At 43.2% G+C, this 16,982-nt stretch overlaps 1 protein-coding gene across 6 annotated transcripts in view; it reads right to left on the bottom strand.

Annotated features, from left to right (window-relative positions):
- The window catches only part of APBA2 (amyloid beta precursor protein binding family A member 2), a 1,066,227-nt gene that overhangs the window by 277,332 nt on the left and 771,913 nt on the right, over positions 1-16,982 (bottom strand). For all 6 annotated transcript variants that reach the window (XM_069624922.1, XM_069624924.1, XM_069624925.1 and 3 more), the window contains one exon: positions 5,493-5,638. In XM_069624922.1, coding sequence (XP_069481023.1) covers positions 5,493-5,638 — 146 coding nt within the window. The remainder of the gene's footprint in view (positions 1-5,492; positions 5,639-16,982) is intronic.

The raw sequence follows: 16,982 nt of genomic DNA, 5'->3' as shown, positions 1-16,982 counted from the left end.
AACATAGGGCCTCCACCTCTCTTTTCATGGGTCGTGAATCTGAGCTGGAGAACAGTGAGGAAGAGTTGCCTGAGTCCCTCCAGATTTATTACATTATTTTCAATCTCCTTGGGAGAGATCTTCTACATCATGTGGGTCCTAATTCCTTTCTATGACGTTGCAAGTGTTTACAACGGGCAGCTATACAATTTTTCAGAACATTTTTCAGAAAAGTTTGGCTTTCATTAGAGTCTACAGAGGACACACATATCGTCGATTGCTAAGTTTTTCTTTACAGCGGCCTCAAATTATACGTTTTTCTCTTTCTTGGGCTGGGAGGATAGCTCAGGGGCAACGCGCTTGTCTTGGAAGCAAGATAAAGCTGAACGGAGCAACACAGGTTCAAATCCTGGTCCCATGCTTAGAGACTGGCCTCTGGTATTAAATGGGTTATAAAAGATTCATCAATTTTTCCACTCAACTTACCTTTGCAGCTGGTCATCTTCGCTCACTTCATATCCATATGTTGCTTCATTACAATCAGACCCATATTGTAACTAGTACGACTAAGGTTGATGGTCTATAGCTCATGACGCGCGACCTCCGGCTGCCTGGATCACTTCAAGTCGTTGTGATAAGAAATCTGCCATTCAGTGAGTGGAACATTTCTCTGTAAACTCCCCCCAATGACATACATTTGTCCAACCTACCAGAGGCTAACAAACACCATCAAAAGAATTTTAACTAAGCTAAAAAATAATTTCTTGAAACTGGAATTGCTCCTTTAAAGTAACCTTGTGAGTGATTTTTTGTTATTAAGTATTATTTAAAACCTCACCATTCCCAACAAATCTCTTGCCGATACCATTGCACTTTTTTCACTGACATTTTGGTAAACTCTTAATTGCAAAGTTCCCCACCTCGTCTCAAAGGGTCTCAATAACACGCTGCAATCAACGAAAGCGACTTCTTATTCTGCCGATCCTATTCCTACCACTTCATCTACTGGTACTCCTGGATATGCTCCTTCTTTTCTGTCTGCACTAGTGAACTCTTCACTTTTCCATGGTGTCTTTCTTAAATCTCTAACGATAGGCAGTAACCGTCTTGAAAAATGTGCAGCCTTTCTACTTCAAAATCACCTTTTGTGGATCACCATCCTAGTGCTTCTCAATCATGGACCTGTTCCTTTTGTAAGACAAGACAGCTACTTTGCAGGTTCAAAATGGCGACCAGCATGTGCTGGATAATGGGGATGTCTATTTGCTCACCTTGCTTGATTTCTCAATACCATTTGGTACGATAGATCACATTTTCTAGATGGCCCAAAATGTTTGGCTTGGTGTTTCAAAGAGGACCACATTGTTACTGGCCAGAAGCAAATCTCCATTGGAGTACTCCCCTAAATTAAATTATATATTTTAATGACAGTGGGGTTTCCAAGTTCTGACCCCCAGAAAAATGGATGTTCCCCAAAGCAAATATAATACTGGGGTCTTGCAATCTCATTCAACTAGGTGTGTCTCGGCTCCATGGGCCGAGTGTTATGGAGGTTTTCCAGCAGAGATTTGACGAGCCATTTCATGGCAATCTCAGGTCTTTGCCCAAGAATTTCAGCAGTAGGTGACGGGTGCAGAGTGACACTATTTTAGGGAGGTGCCTGGCATTCAATTACATTCTGATAGTCCTGAGCACCAGTAAAACTATTAAATCATGGGTTTGCAGAGTGTTTCAAATGTGCGCAGAGACGTTTTTATGGGAGGGCAAAAGGGGCACTTGCGCAGGGCCCCACCTTGGAAGGGGGCCCCACAAGGCTAGCTGATCTGAAGTAAGATTCCATTGTTCACCAGTCTTAAATAGCACACGCCAGGATATTTTATAGGGTACTGCTGAGGCTCTAAACTCATTTCCTTTCTGTATTGACAAGTACATTCTACCTGGATCAATTCATCATGTATTGCTTTCTGTGTTCACTGTGGTATACATAGCTTGTGTGCTCCTTATGGCACAACTCTGTAGCATTCTTTCTTTCCTGTGGGAATTATGTTGATTGTGTGCAAAAGGCAATGGTGAAATGCATATTGATAAATTGAGTGCCACAATGTTTCAGAAGTTAAGATCAGTGTGTGAAGCACCCATTGCATAGATATGGGTTCATATGCACAATTAGAATATCACATTACAGCAAAGTTGGCCAAGCCTTTCCTATGTCTGAAGTTTCTAAACCTGCCTGCATATGTACTTGTTTTGCCGAACATCTGCTATTATTAGCAATGTACCTGCATCAGATAGGGGTTGCTACAAAAAGGAACATATCATCCGTATTGTGAAGGTCTAGAAATTAGTTTGTTCAGATGGGGTGTTGTAAAACCTAGGCAATTGCCTCCAACTATGGCATAAACCATTAGACCAAGAGGTGATAAGTACCCAATTTCAAGACTATGGAACAAAAATGTTCATGCTTGTATCTTGGATTTGCCAGTAGACGATACAGTGATCCTGGTCAAATCATCTAATATATCTTACATTTCTGTGCTTCTTCTGTGAGGTTTGCCATCTCTTGCACGCTGCTAGTATCATTTAGCCAATTACTTGATCTTTCTTCTTATGTATGCCATTTGGGTGGAAGGGATGGTAGACAGAGAGCATACCATATGTTTCAGGCCTCAGGCAAGCATATTTTAAGGACTGCTTCTTTGACAAAAAAAACGGTTTGCTTTTTGGTAAAAGTCAAAGGTTTTTATGCATGTTTATAAATGAAAATGTCACAAGCCATTGTTGGAAGTATTTAAAGTTTTAAAATACAAAAAAGACAAACCCAGATAAAATGTGTTATATCACATTGATTGGTATGCTGGTTCTTGTATACTTCCCTTGATGATGGAGAGAATGAACCTAGAATCATTCCTATTTTGCATAAAACCATTCTATGATATTTTGTTTAAAAATGCTCATGTTTGGTAATGTGATTTGTGTATTTTCCAAGTTGTTTTTTAAAATAAAAATGAGATTGTGTTAGTTCATGGTAAGAACTGGAAAATAAAGTGTTCAAATGCAGAAATTGCAGAGTTGGCACAAATCCCAGCTTCACCCCTTAACCAATGTGTGATCCTGGGCATCTCATTTCATCTTGTATTGCCTAACCTCTCAATATTGCCAGTCTCTAAACCTTTCAAAATTGTCAGCCCGCCAGAGTGATTTCTGATCGTCATAAAAGCCGTACACATGGATTCACTGTGTTAATCGTGAACATATTTATGTTGCACAAAACAAGTGTTTGTTCCTTTGATATCTAATGGTAACACTATATCCCACTTCTAATCTCAGTCTGTCTGGATAAAGACACCTTCCTGGTAGCTTCTAATCTGCTTCCACTATCCATGCTACGGTATGTGCAGCGTTCTCCTTCCTTCCACTCAGTGGTCTCTAGCCAATGCGTGAGCACTTTTGCATTCTGTGAGGCAGCTAATGTGAGTTCTCTGTCTATTATAGCTTACATGTGCCGTTTAGATACGGTCCTGCATTAATACTACAGGCTGCATACCTTCCTGGATGTTATTGATACAAAAGTATCCTGTATGTACTAGAACAGTAACCTCTTCGTAGACTGCTAATGTCGGTCTTCAAATGCTACTTGTTTATCATTCTAAATGAAGAGGTTAAGGGGACTTAAAGGGAGTAAACGTGCTTATTATGCTGCGACACAGCATATCAACCTATAGGTTGTGAGCACGATGGGTGGGGGCGTGGGGCCTGACCAATATTCTTGATCCCTTAATTCCTTTGGTTTGGTGGAGGGGGGCCCCAATGATGTCTGTGCCCAAGGCCCCAAAAGTGTTTAAGATGGCCCTGAATGTGTGGTTCCATTTTCCATAAAAAGCCATTTTTCCTACCACTATGCATGAGATGGGAAGGAGTTTATGATTGATTTCAAATTAGTATCTTCCTTCCTCTGAGTCCTACCCTTCCTGATAATAGTCCTAACATCCTGTAACGCCAGGCCCAGAGTTATTTGGAGACCTTTAGAGGTCTCACAGCCTTTAAAAAATATATAATGAGTGATGTTAAGGGGCGGTGGGGGTATTCACAAGCATCCAAGTGACAGCAGAATTTAACAGGGGAAAGACAAGTTTACTTTTCGGTATCTGTTTGTGGGCACTGCAGCTCCCTCGCCAGAAAGGACTGTGATGAGGACGAGTAGGACTCAGCGTAATGGAGAGCACGGTCGGCAACCATCATGATTCTTAATGGGTTTTCTGGTATTATTATTGGAATGTATCTTTAACGCTTTGCGAAACACAAATCCATCTGCACATAATATTAAATATGGAGGTAGGTCTGTTGCGCAGTGGCGTGCCCAGACTCCTTTGACTGGGGAGGCCCAAGTGGGGCACTGACTTATGCAAGGGTGGCATGAAGTACGAGCGCACATACACACACATAATGATCATAGTTTAGGATAATGGGGCAGCACCTGGGGTGGCCAATCAGATTCCAGGGGTAGCATGTGCCATCCCAGGCCACTACCTGGACACGCCACTGCCATGGCGGAAACAAAACATTTTGCACACTATTTTTTATCAGATTTTCCCCAAAAAATGTAGATGGTGATTTTGGCTTAGACAATGTTGAGGGGGCGTGGAGAGGTAGTGGGGGGGGGGAGGATTTCTATTTAAAAAGTTGTGAACAAATAAATCCGAGTACAAATGATTCGAGCCACCAATAACGAGATTTAACCATACATCCGTAACTATAAGGCTTAACTGACTTGATTGTGAAAATGAAATAATGAAAAGTCGTCATTGCAGTGTCAGAATCCTAAAGTGGCTTTGGCATTCGCAATCTTCATGCCATGCAGTGCTCGATACACTAAACACTGAAGAAAGACTGGAAAGAACACAACCATGCTCATTGTATCGTAGCCCCTCATCACATGGTTTGACCACATCATTTAAACTGCACATGTGAAAAGGCAATTATCTTGGGATCAGAGCCCGTCCTTGAGGCATTAGACATTAACTACACCTTGAACGTGAATGCCAGCAGGGCGTGGCCATCCACGTCCTTGGCAGCACAGCTTGCTAGCCAAAGACGTGGATGGACATAGTGCCACTGTTTCCAGCATTCGTTCCGGGAGATGTTTCCTGCTGGAACACACTGTCTCCATGATAAAAATGTGTTGTTTATACAGGGCTTTCGCCAAAGCGTTGTACATAGAACATTTACATTCAATTTTCACCCAACCGAAGTTGCCCTCAGAAGGATGAAAGACTACCTTGTCCTTACCAGGATTCAAACCTGTGGCCTGCAGATGGAACACAAATCGCAGCAGCAAGGTTGCAACCCATTGAGCTATTTTACCGACAAGCCAGACAGCGACCCCTTCTGGTGAATATTAAAAGCGTGGCTTTATTCTTTTGAGAGCATGTGTGTGTTTCATTTCATGCAGCGCTCTGTCAAACTTTGCTGCGCCATGTCCACCCTTCAGAAGAATGTCAAATGTTGAATATTACCTTGACCCGACTGACCGCTTCCTGAGCCTGCATCATCCTTATGTTCTTAGAAGGGTTTCGCTCGGACAGCAGCTGAGTGGAACCCAAATAATTGGCAGCAAAGATAATTCCATCGATGAGGTCCTCGGGCTCACACGGGCCTGGAACTGAAAGGAAAATGGGTCAGTTGAGAAGCAGGGCTCCTCCCCTACAGAGTGGCACGTGCACAGGAAATATCTGTTCAACATTTGACCTGCAGTAGGAATTCTTGATGCTCTCAATATCTTAAGATCTTGCAGGTCACTTCCTTAGCCAGTGCTTTAAGTGGCATGCAACATCAGGGGGGGGGGCTCTTACAGGGGGCAAGGCCTAATGGGTGGAATACGGCATAGGTAAGTGCCGGCTCCCGCCTCTACTATTGCTCCTTAATTGTGGCCCGACTCCCACCAGGCATTCCTTTCGCAGCAGTCATCACACTCTCACCCGCGGTACGGGGGCGATGATCCCTACGTCTCTTAGATAATCGGATGACTTGTGGCCTGATCAGCTGCGGCTGTCGGGAGGGATTTAGGCAACCCCGAAAGAGCCCCCTCTCACAAACACTTTTCAGAGACTGCCAGGGATCTGCCTCGCCCCAAAGACCTGTCCTTGGCAAAGGAACCATAGTGCTGGGGAAGCCCATTTCTCCATTATAGAAAAAGCACCCTCATAATGTCAGTAGTGATCCTATAGCTGAAAGAAATGAGAGATCCGATCGGCAAGAAAGATTCTAATGCTTACCAGTAGACCAAAACAATCTCATGTAATCAAGTGACGGAAGTAGCCCTCTTTGTTTGCAACAGATCTGCTTACATGTATCCTACTAAACTGATATAAATCAAACACCTCCTTTTGTGATGAAAAAATACAGGATGCAAATAATGACAGATTGCAGAAAGCTTAGAAATAATGCGTATGTGTGCCCCCCTGTCAAACGTTTTCTCAGAACTTTCAAGCTACACATAAACTTCTCCACCGGAGTGAGAAGGCACCCTGGTGATGTTGGGAGAAATTAGGAGGAGCACCTGGGTACGCGTTGGCAGGCCTAGAGCATCAGCAGTTGGTGGACAGCCCAGATTTCCGCAATGAATTTTAATGAGATGAATTTGCACATGACAGATCTAAATTGAGGGGCGTGGGGGGAGATATTTGCACTGACACGTCTATTGTCAGGCCTCACGTGATCATCAACATCCTTGGGTCACACGTTTACGGAGCTAACATGACCCCTGCTCAGACATATTGTCAAAGGTATTGTTAATGGCAGCACATCTGAATACATTGGACGCTGGCCACTGCATTTTTCCGATGTTTCCAGCAATGTTGGGTCCCATTGATGTTTCCCCAGAGACCGATAGAGAGCTTAATCCAACAGAACGCCTAAAATACTCCCCGACTCCCACAATAACAAAACCAAGCTGGCCAATTAAGACGGTCCGCACTGAAATTGAACCTTGGTTTGGAGAGATTCTGGGCCAGTCATCTGTGGAGGTGGAGCAGTGGGTAGAATACCAAAAATACAAAATTGGTCACCAACGGAGGCTGTGGCCACGCATTGTTGGTAGAAGAAGGCTAAGGTCGCTATCCGCAGTGAAGCCGTAACCTACCTCTCACCATCCTTCCAGTTACTACGTTTCCATTGTCTCTAACCTGCCTCTGTCCCTCACTTCCTCTTATGCCTCCAGTCTAGCACTTCACCCATCATTGTCACATCCCGAGCACAGCAGGGCATACTGCCTACTTCCACTTAAAAATGTCTAATGTTGATTGCCCTTAATCTATTCATGTCCACTTATGTATTGTCCCCGGTGACTGTCCCATTTACTCCCCTCCACAACCTGGTCAGAACGTCACTCACACTCACCCCATTGTAAGAAGCTCACTGCTTCCCACTAAATCTGATTTCTTATCTATTGTACGTAGTTTTGTGATCAAAAGAGCATTGTTCCTCCCTGTATGTGAATAAATAAACTTAAGACAAGATGAGGCTCAGGTATGGTAACAACCTGAAACAGAACGAAGCGGACAGATATAGGGGCCTGCTGTAATGTAACATCAGAAAGATAACTGGCGTTTTCGGTCAATTTCTTCAGAAATTCCAATGACATCAAAAGAAAACTTTGCAATTTAGAATGTCTGACCATAGTAAACAGAAGAATGAGAAGGAAACGATCAGTAATTAAAACGAGGAGAATGAGGGGAAAGGGATTGGTTCAGAGTCAGGTATACAGTGAGATAGAGAGCAATACCCAAATGAACAATAAAAGTAAAGGATCACAAATGTGGAGGATAGTAAAGGTGCTGATGGGGATGGAGGGGAGGATGCTAGCACCCCTCCCGGAAGGGGTGGGGCTGGGGGGGGGAGATCTTGCGAATTCGTATTTCGAAATATGCATATGTCCCTCAATATCATATCGAACCAGATGCGAACAAAGGGCCTCTTGGTTGCTATCTGCTATTTATAATCCTGATAGAAAACAAGGAGACACACACAGGTTATTAGCGATGCACGGCAACTGACCACTGTTGATCAAATGAGTATAAATGAGACACGTTGCAGCATCTCCCCAGAGCCATTAGGAACAGTTTTAAATAGAGAGGTGAGATTTACCACATTCAAGATTTTACCATTCACTAATTTCGTCCTTAAGCTTTTCTGGACCAATTTAAAAACCTTATATGAATAGGATATGCTCTTGAAGTTAAGATGTGCACAGCCACAGCATCCATAAAACAGTTGGGCCATTCGTTGATTTGGCTCTGATTTTGGAAAATGTTTGAAAGTGTGCGCTCTGATTGACTCTGGTCTGGCAGTGGATATGGGTGCTTTCGAAAGTGCTTTCGAAGTGCTTTCCAAGTGCTTTGCAAGTGCTTGCGGCACTTGCATGGATTATTCAACCTCTAATGCGTTCCATTGAAGAACTACTTTGAGGCTGCAGCAAGGCTGGGCTTTGCTCTCGAAATCATGGCGTCACGCGCTCTTCTTTGCAAACCCGTGGGCCGCGGCACACACATGTTGTTCTGAATCTCTGAAAGTTATTCTTGATGCGATGACTCAGTTGCCTCACCATTTAAGCAGGCATGAAAACTGGCCTCTGGACTCTGCAATACATGCTGTGCATTGACCAATGGGCAAACACAACGTATAGGAGCCGGCAGCGAGGTTCAGAAGCAGAAACGCATATATTCAGGCTTGCTGGACACAATTAACCTAATAAGTGCAGGCGTGCCGTAAACACACGTTTCTTGGATTGTTTGCATGTTGCGTGTATAGAAAGCCATTAACACATAAAGAGGTTTCTAAGCACTGTATCCCCCAACTAGAGCATCACAGCAGTGAAATATGCAAGTCATATTCAACTGAGTTGCCATGACAGCATTTACTCTCCCCTCCAGGTCCCCTGTGAAGTGCAGAGTTATGATATGATATGGCATTTATAACGCGCCCATACATAAGTGTTTCAAGGCGCGACGAGGCAGGGGGGGAACAAGCGGAGACAGAAAACGATCCTACTAGGCCAGGTATCATTCAGATTGCGCAAGTGCAGGGTGGAGGGGAAGGGAAAAGTGCAAGGGGGAAAGGGAGAGGAGAAGTGCAGTGCAGGTTTAGTAGAACAAGATAAATAATGAGGGCCAGCTGGTGGCAAGTGCAGGATAAGTGCAGACAAGTGCAGGGAGGAGGGGCTGTACGGATACAGAGACAGTCCCACAGTGCATGGGTTGCCAGGGAGGCAGTGCAGGGGAGAGTGGCAGGGCCACGGACTGGGATAGGTAAGTGGCCCTGTTGCAGATTCAGTGCAGTTTCAGTAATATTAACAGGGGAGAGGGGGAGAGAAAGCAGAGGCAAAGAGGAAGGTTTTGAGATTCTTCTGGAACCGGAGATGGTTCTCCTCAAGTCAGTAATATTAACAGGGGAGAGGGGGAGAGAAAGAGGAAGGTTTTCAGGTGCTTCCGAAACCGGAGATGGTTCTTGAGGAGGCAAACGCTGGAGGGAGGTCTGTGAGGGTGATGCCATGTATTCATTTTATCCCAGGTTGTCTATACATTGTGCCCTCTCTGTTGCTTGTACACGGGGGCATGACAGGTGATGACAAAAGGGACCCTGGGTTGGGGGGTGGGGGTTACATATCTTTAATTGCCTCTACAGTGCAGTCCAAGAACATCATTGCATGGATGGTTGCTGATGCAGTGGAAGGGTAGTTCTGAAATGGGTGTTCTTGTGCCTCCCTGCATCTTAAGTTATGTTATGTAAAGGTGACCACTACTAGGTAAACAATCTCTGGGCACATGTTATAGATTTCAGCCTTCCAAGCATTGTCTTGACTAAAATGCATTTTTCTCTACTGTACTTCAGAGGGGCCTTTGAACATAATGCATTTCTTTTTAATCACTGGAAATGTGAGAGAAAACATTGAGAGAAGCTACAAATTAAGATGGCTACCTGAACTGGCATTGAACTGCAGACATCCAAGGCTACTCCTCAAGATGGCCGACATTCAAAAGCTGAACAGAGAGCCATCCGAATAGAAAACAAAACCCCTATTTCCGACCCCCAGTCCTTCATTCCTGTGTCCATTCACACATTTAAATAAGCATGGCAGGGCTTTCTTTTAAAAACAATAAATATATATGTTATTTATTATTGAACAGTTGACAATACAACTTTTAATACATGCCACATAAAATTAAAAATGAGAAAAGAACAGTCCATGCATTCATACATTCCTAAATATCATGCAACATCTGCAAGTCCATTGCACAATCCCCCAAATGCCCTGGATTCTGTAACATTGGTAGAATCCGTTTCCAGAAGACAATCATATGCAAGATACAAGCAGCATGATTACCACTCATGAATATGGACCATCATTCTTCTGCAGTGGAATTCCCATCTATGCTAGCAGATCTAAGAGCTTGATGTCTGTGCCTCTCAAGATGTGCGCACACCGGCAGGAGATGTTTCACTGTCTCAATACTAGGGCCACTACATAGGCAGCACATTCTCTACTCTAGAGATATTTTGCCAAGCCTCCACATCTTCTTGAGTCTTCACTGCATTAAATTTGACCTTGAGATACTCCCAGACACAATAATTTCCCAAACATTCAGTTATGTATCCTGGGAATCCAGACCGTGTGCTAATATAAATGTAAAACAATGCAGCAGAGGATTGAGATGCCAGATCCACCTACATTTGTTCCCTTCCACATGACAACATTATGTTCTCATGGCTTTCCTAAAATTGGGGAGGATCAGAGACAAAGGGTCAACCAACACCAGGCTGGCTCCGCCAGTAATCCGTGGTCCTTTTCATGTGAGATATGTTGCTAGTCTTCATTAGGCTTTCTAAAATAGCACATTTCTGCAAAGCAATGTGTAAAACATTGGGAGCGATTTAAAAAATAATGAATCCAACACCTCATAAAAACAATATAAAAATAGAATCAGAGAATCAGTAACATGAAATAGTACTTTGGTAATTGCTGTATAATGCAGTGACTGAAACCACCATTCCATGATGGCCACATGATTCTGTGAGTTATCTTATCTTTTTATTTTGGCAGGGCAGCATGGGAGGCACGGAGAAAGTCATTTTGCTGAAAGCGATTTTCAGCTGGTCATTTTGTGGCCGAGGCCACATTGTGTTTTGGATGGGATTATTACAAATGTCAATTCCAAGTACCTTAAATTGAATCCCTTCTTTCTTGTTTTAGTTTATAAAGTTATCCCCCTGAAGAAGGTCCATGAGCAAGTTAGATCTGAAACATGTTGGCAGTATACTATTCTGAGTACCTTAAATTGAATCCCTTCTTTCTTGTTTTAGTTTATAAAGTTATCCCCCTGAAGAAGGTCCATGAGCAAGTTAGATCTGAAACATGTTGGCAGTATACTATTCTGAGGACTTGCTAAACACTGACACAGTAATTGTATCACTTCATAGAATGCATATAGATGCTTAGATAGGGCTGGGAGCTTAGGGTACTTCTTATCCATGATGGTTTCTCTATTTTCTCTTTGATCTGCATTTAGTAAGACTGTAGTGATACTATAAAGAGGAATCAAAGAGATCTGAGGGGGGCTTAGTATGTTGATGTGTTGCATTTCTATCTCAGGAGCCTTATGCTGTTAAACTAGAATGCTTCCACTTCTATTTTTGTGCTAGAAGTTTAACAGGTGATTATGGCATTTTTGCTTGGCTAGAAGGTTGGTATGCCATGTTACAGAACTATCCAGGGTGGGGGCATCATGCCTTGTGTCCTCCAAACCTTTTGCAGAACAATTGAACACCCAGGGTTAGGTGAGCTGTGCTAAGCTAGAAGCAAAGGTTGTGTGTATGATAATGTTTTATTTGTGCATGATTAATTCCCTCACTTACATCAACAATATGTTTTCTCTTACTGAATATTTATAACATTAGCAATGCCTAACTGTTTTGCACCTCATTGCTTCTTCAGGGGAAAACATCGTCCTGTTAATTTCTTGTTCATACAATGAACGTCAATGCACTAATTCAGAAAGATCTTAATGTGTTTTAATCCAAGACTACGCATACCTGTCATTTCATTTTAGATTTTACATTCTTTGTGTACATTGGCAAAAATAAAGTGAAACAACACAACTCGTAATAATGCATAATGAAAATAAAAAAGAGAAACAATAAAAAGGAAAGGGGGTACAAATGATGATTAGTTCTCATTGTTGTCTCTAAAGATATAGATTTATCATCAATTCTAACCATTTGCTTTCTATGTGTTTCTAGTGACTAAATCATAGTCCTTGAATAAATCCTTCCAAAGTGAGACTGCCATACTTGTTTCCAATCTTAGTATTCATTGCAGTCTGCCTACTAGTCCGGTTATATAGATTGTACCTTGAGCTATCCACCAGTCCACAAAACTTGCATAGTTATTCATATATTGGAATACATTTTTCACTCCCGCTTACCTGACCTGACACCTGTAATGCCTCTCCCCAGTTTTCAAAATAACACCATGTTACATTTAAATTCTCATGTATCTCAATTCTGGAAAATTGAAAGTAATATCATTCGACTGGTCAATTTCCATTATGTTGCTGTTATTAGTTGTGCTTAGTATCTGACAATTATTATTAAATTTGCAATTCACTAGAGGTAATTTCCTACATTTTGACCTTACCCAAGTGTTATTTTAGTTTCTGTTCCTTGACTCGTGACCATACGTCCTTATGTATATTTTTCCCTTTATCGCTTCTTTAGTTTCTATACCTAATATCACATCGGACACCCCATTCCTTTAATGCATGTTAAATGCAGCATCATACTTTGCAAAAGAGGCACATGCTTAGATATGTCTCTGTGTGGGGAGAGGTTGCTATAGATCTGCATGCTGGTCAATATGCTGGTTGCCAGTTTGGCTTTATTACTATTGAATGGCATCTTGCTAAACATTGAGGAAGGACTTATACCTTAGTTTATTGGTGTTGGCCATCTTGGAGTGAAGAGGCACATCATTCACACGTTATGCATATTTGAAAAACTTTGATCAAATCCTGCATTCGACTATTAATCATTTCAAATGATCCCCTTTGCTATAGATCTGTCAATATAGTCTGATCACTCAGTTGGGCATCTGTTACTCGTGTACACCAATGATTAGGGAATTTTGACAATTAATTTGTGCTTCAATAGTTGCAGGTTAATAAAAAAAAAGACTCTGCTTTCCCAGGTCAGTTTAGTGTCTTTGCGTTATACGTAATTATTGCTGTGTTGTAGTATTGTGATAATCCTGCTAACAACAACAAAAAATATGCTCTTTCAAATCTGATCCTATGGCTAAAATAACAGCAAATGTGTGTGTGTGTGTGTGTATACATGCGCGCACGTGTGTGTGGAGAATACACGCACTAATATATTTACCTGTGCTACGAGTCCCTTAATAGCAGGATTTAGATTATCATGGGAGGGGTCATGTTCCAGACACGCATGCAGGCATGCCTCTTGCCCATGTCCTCATTTCTCACATAGATTTAGCCCAACTCTTGCTTAAATTCACGTAGCGCATATGCTTGAAATTTAGTGGTCAAAGACTAGCAAAATCAATAGGCAATAGATCCAATATTATTTTTATTGTTCTCTTAAACAGAGAATGTGAGTTTGGTTCCAAAGCTATTTTTGGAGAATGTTCAGATTTGGAATATGGCACTGAAGTTTACTGTTTAAGCAATCATAGTGTGTTCTGTGGGCCCCGGTGCCGTTACCGGGTCAGTGAAGCCTGCAGAACACGTTATTATTGCTGTTAGCACACAGGCAAACCCTTGAGGTGCTAATATAATTAAAAAAAATGAAAAGCGGTCGCGCAGCTTTGTTCGCAGCAGCAGTCGGGCAGAGTCAGGATTGCCATGGAAATGGAAGATGGGCTCCACTCTATGTCCCTCTTCCATTTTCTTGGCTTGCACAGGAAGCTAAGAGGACAGTGTGGGCTGGGTGGAGAGGCACTTTTCAGGTAAGGAGAGCGGGCGTCGGGGTGTTCAGGGACTGGTTGTGTGTCAGGAAACGGACTCCACTAGGTCGGGCACCAGGTCTCCTGCATACGCTGTGGTGTGCGCTGGAGGTGCTTCACAGGGCTTGTGAGAAAAGCTTGCTTCTCTGTTATACACCACTTGCCAATCAATTCCCTTCGTTATCGTCTGCGTATATATTCACGGCTGCAGACTGGACATCACATTCTAAAACCCAGCGTAGAACCTCTTACTATGAGGGAAAGTAGTCAGCGGGAAGACTGTGTTCTGGAAGCTACTAAGTAGAGTGGGCGCCCGCTGTGGATGGAACAGTGTAACGTAATATGAAGTTTCTCATCATTCATCAATACATACATCCAAGCATCACATCCTTTCCTCAAATGCACCAAGAACTGAACACCTTTTGTGTTCAGCATGCATCATTCTGTGTCATGCATGTCAGTGTGATGGCAGAAGTATGTGGTGTGTGGGAAGGAGTGAACTGGTGATTCAAAGAATTGCTAGAACCGAGTCTGAGGGTTTAGGGGGACAATCATTCCACAAAGGACCCGTTCCGCCAACTCTTTGCATTCCAGGACATTCTAGAACAGCAGTAAATCAGCATATCTAATGTATCACCCAAAGAAAAGAGCTACATCAAAACCAGCATTGGCAAAGCCAATCGTGTTGGCCTTCAAGGAGGCATGGGATAGGCATTTGCCAGGCAATGCCTTGATGGTACTACCTAGCCATAAAATGGCAACATATGCAAAATTGTGGCATATGATAGCATTGCCTGTCACATGCGTATCTCATACTTATATACATGCCTAAACTGATGCCATTGTCAATGCTTCTTTTTTAGCAGGAATTCAGTGCAAGGAACAGAGAAATCAAGCGGCTTAATGCGCACTTGGGTACAACATTTTTATTACACCATAACCATATTTACAGCTGCAACTAAGCCATTTCATCTCAGCAGACAGCTCAGAAATAACCCTGGTCGGCAAAGGTTTGATGTTACTGCTTGATACAGCTAGCAGGCAGGAGGAAGTGTTTTGGGCAGGGATGGGCATAATATTAATAATAATAATAATAATAATAATAATAATGAGTCCTTTCCCTCCTAGCGGTACTCCAATTGATAGTTTCAGCTGATAGGGGGCACTGAAGCGCCAGCTCATATCCAAAACCAAATTAACGGAAGAGCAAGCCTGCAGCCTCGATGACTCCATTTTCACAGATTTGCTTTTTTTAACACCCCGCGCATATATAATCGTCCAACATGTATTGCCAGCTTGCCAGGACATATTTTAGTTCCGCACAGAAGAATTCAAGACAATAGGATTGATTGCAAGTCAAACAAGCAATTATGTTGCTTTCAGAGTATGAAAATATGCTTTTTATAGGAGACCAGTCACAGGGAGTATTTTCTAGGCAGTAGAAAGCATGTCATTTGCATGATTGCTGCTCTTCAGCCTGGGCACACTCAAAGTAATTAGGCTTTTCTCCTAATTGTTTGTCAATCACTGCCCATTCATTAAGAAAAGTGCATTGTCTCACAGTACCCGAGTGCTTACCCGTCCCATGATGACAACTGGCAAATAGGCGGGAAGGGGTAGCAAACTGATAATTCACGACAGTAACTAGTGCATGTTAAACATAATTATCAGTACTTTCCACAATCGCTAGTAACTTGCATCAACTAAACAGATAGGTTTTTTCAACTTTTTGACTTACATAAACACAAGCTGCCCGTGGTGTATCCTATGCTGGACTAGATCATGGGGTCTGCAACCTTTGAGTCTTCAGATATTTAGGACTACATCTCCCATCACACGTTGCCAGCAAATGCATTGATGAGGGATTATGGGAGAAGTAGTCCAAAACTGTCAAATCTTTCAGCCTTATCGGTAATGGCCAGGTCACTCCCCGCTTGTGACTCCTCCCCCTCCTCCTCACCTGATGTTATATCCTTAGTAAGCTTCTTACTTCTTTCTTTGATGGAGGACCTTTTTTTTAGAAGATACAGCCTACCACGGAACAACGCCACAATGGTTGCAGAAGATTCCGGAAACCAGTGGCCCCGGATCCGTGATAGCCAGCAGGGAAAAAGCCAAGCAGGTAAAAAAACCCGGAACATCAGCCGTTGAGAAGAAATCCAGAGGTCCCTGAGCGTGGACGCGGAACTCCAGCAACAGGTAAGTATCAGTGTCAAACGAAGTATGTAGACTGAAGGGGAGTGCTGCAGAACACGGCGTGGAGGCTCCGGAGGAGGATATGAAGGTCGCACCCTTGAGAGGAGAATGTGAGCACCAGCGGGAAGCCGTGGGTATCACTGCAAGGGAAGGAAAGAGAAGCAAGGAGAGAAACGAGAGCACAGGACGGGAAGCAGCCCCTGGTAAGGTCTGGGGAACCCGTTCAAGAGAAGAGAAAGAGAGGGGAAATAATAGCGATGGGCAAAGGGAGCCCAGAACAGGAGAGGGGGGCTCAGCAGAGCCAAGAGAAATGATAAGGAAGCGTAACAACAACAGGGTAGCGGAACACACAGTTGCAATGCGGATAGCCAGCTGCAACTAAACGCTGATAATGTCGGAGGCGGCCACCTTGAGAAAGACTAGACCGCAACCTGAGACGATGTTCCCAATGTGGTGGACCTATCAATGGCGGCCAAGTCTCCATCTGTTCCATTGTTTGACAAAAAAGGGGCGCATGACAGTATGCCCCTCTCCAGAGCAGGAGAAACCCGGCTTGCCAGGGTGAGCCCAATAGAATTTCCACACCATTTGGGGGGCATGTATATTAGAACTGGGCTCCCATGAATCTTCTGATGATGGGTAGCCCTTCCAGGAAAGCAAAAATTCCAATCGTCCTCAGTTATAATGGGAATCCTTAATACCCGCCACCTCATATTCTTTTTCCTCGGATCCCTGTTCCTCAGCCTGGAGACCTAAAGGTGCGGCCGGAATGCAAGTCAAGGCCGGACGCAACTGG

The sequence above is a fragment of the Ambystoma mexicanum genome, chromosome 11 (genome assembly GCF_040938575.1).
Source record: "Ambystoma mexicanum isolate Mex_15411 chromosome 11, UKY_AmexF1_1, whole genome shotgun sequence".
Taxonomy (NCBI): domain Eukaryota; kingdom Metazoa; phylum Chordata; class Amphibia; order Caudata; family Ambystomatidae; genus Ambystoma; species Ambystoma mexicanum.
The sequence above is the reverse complement of the archived record's forward strand: the minus strand, read 5'-3'. Positions and strand labels throughout refer to the sequence as shown.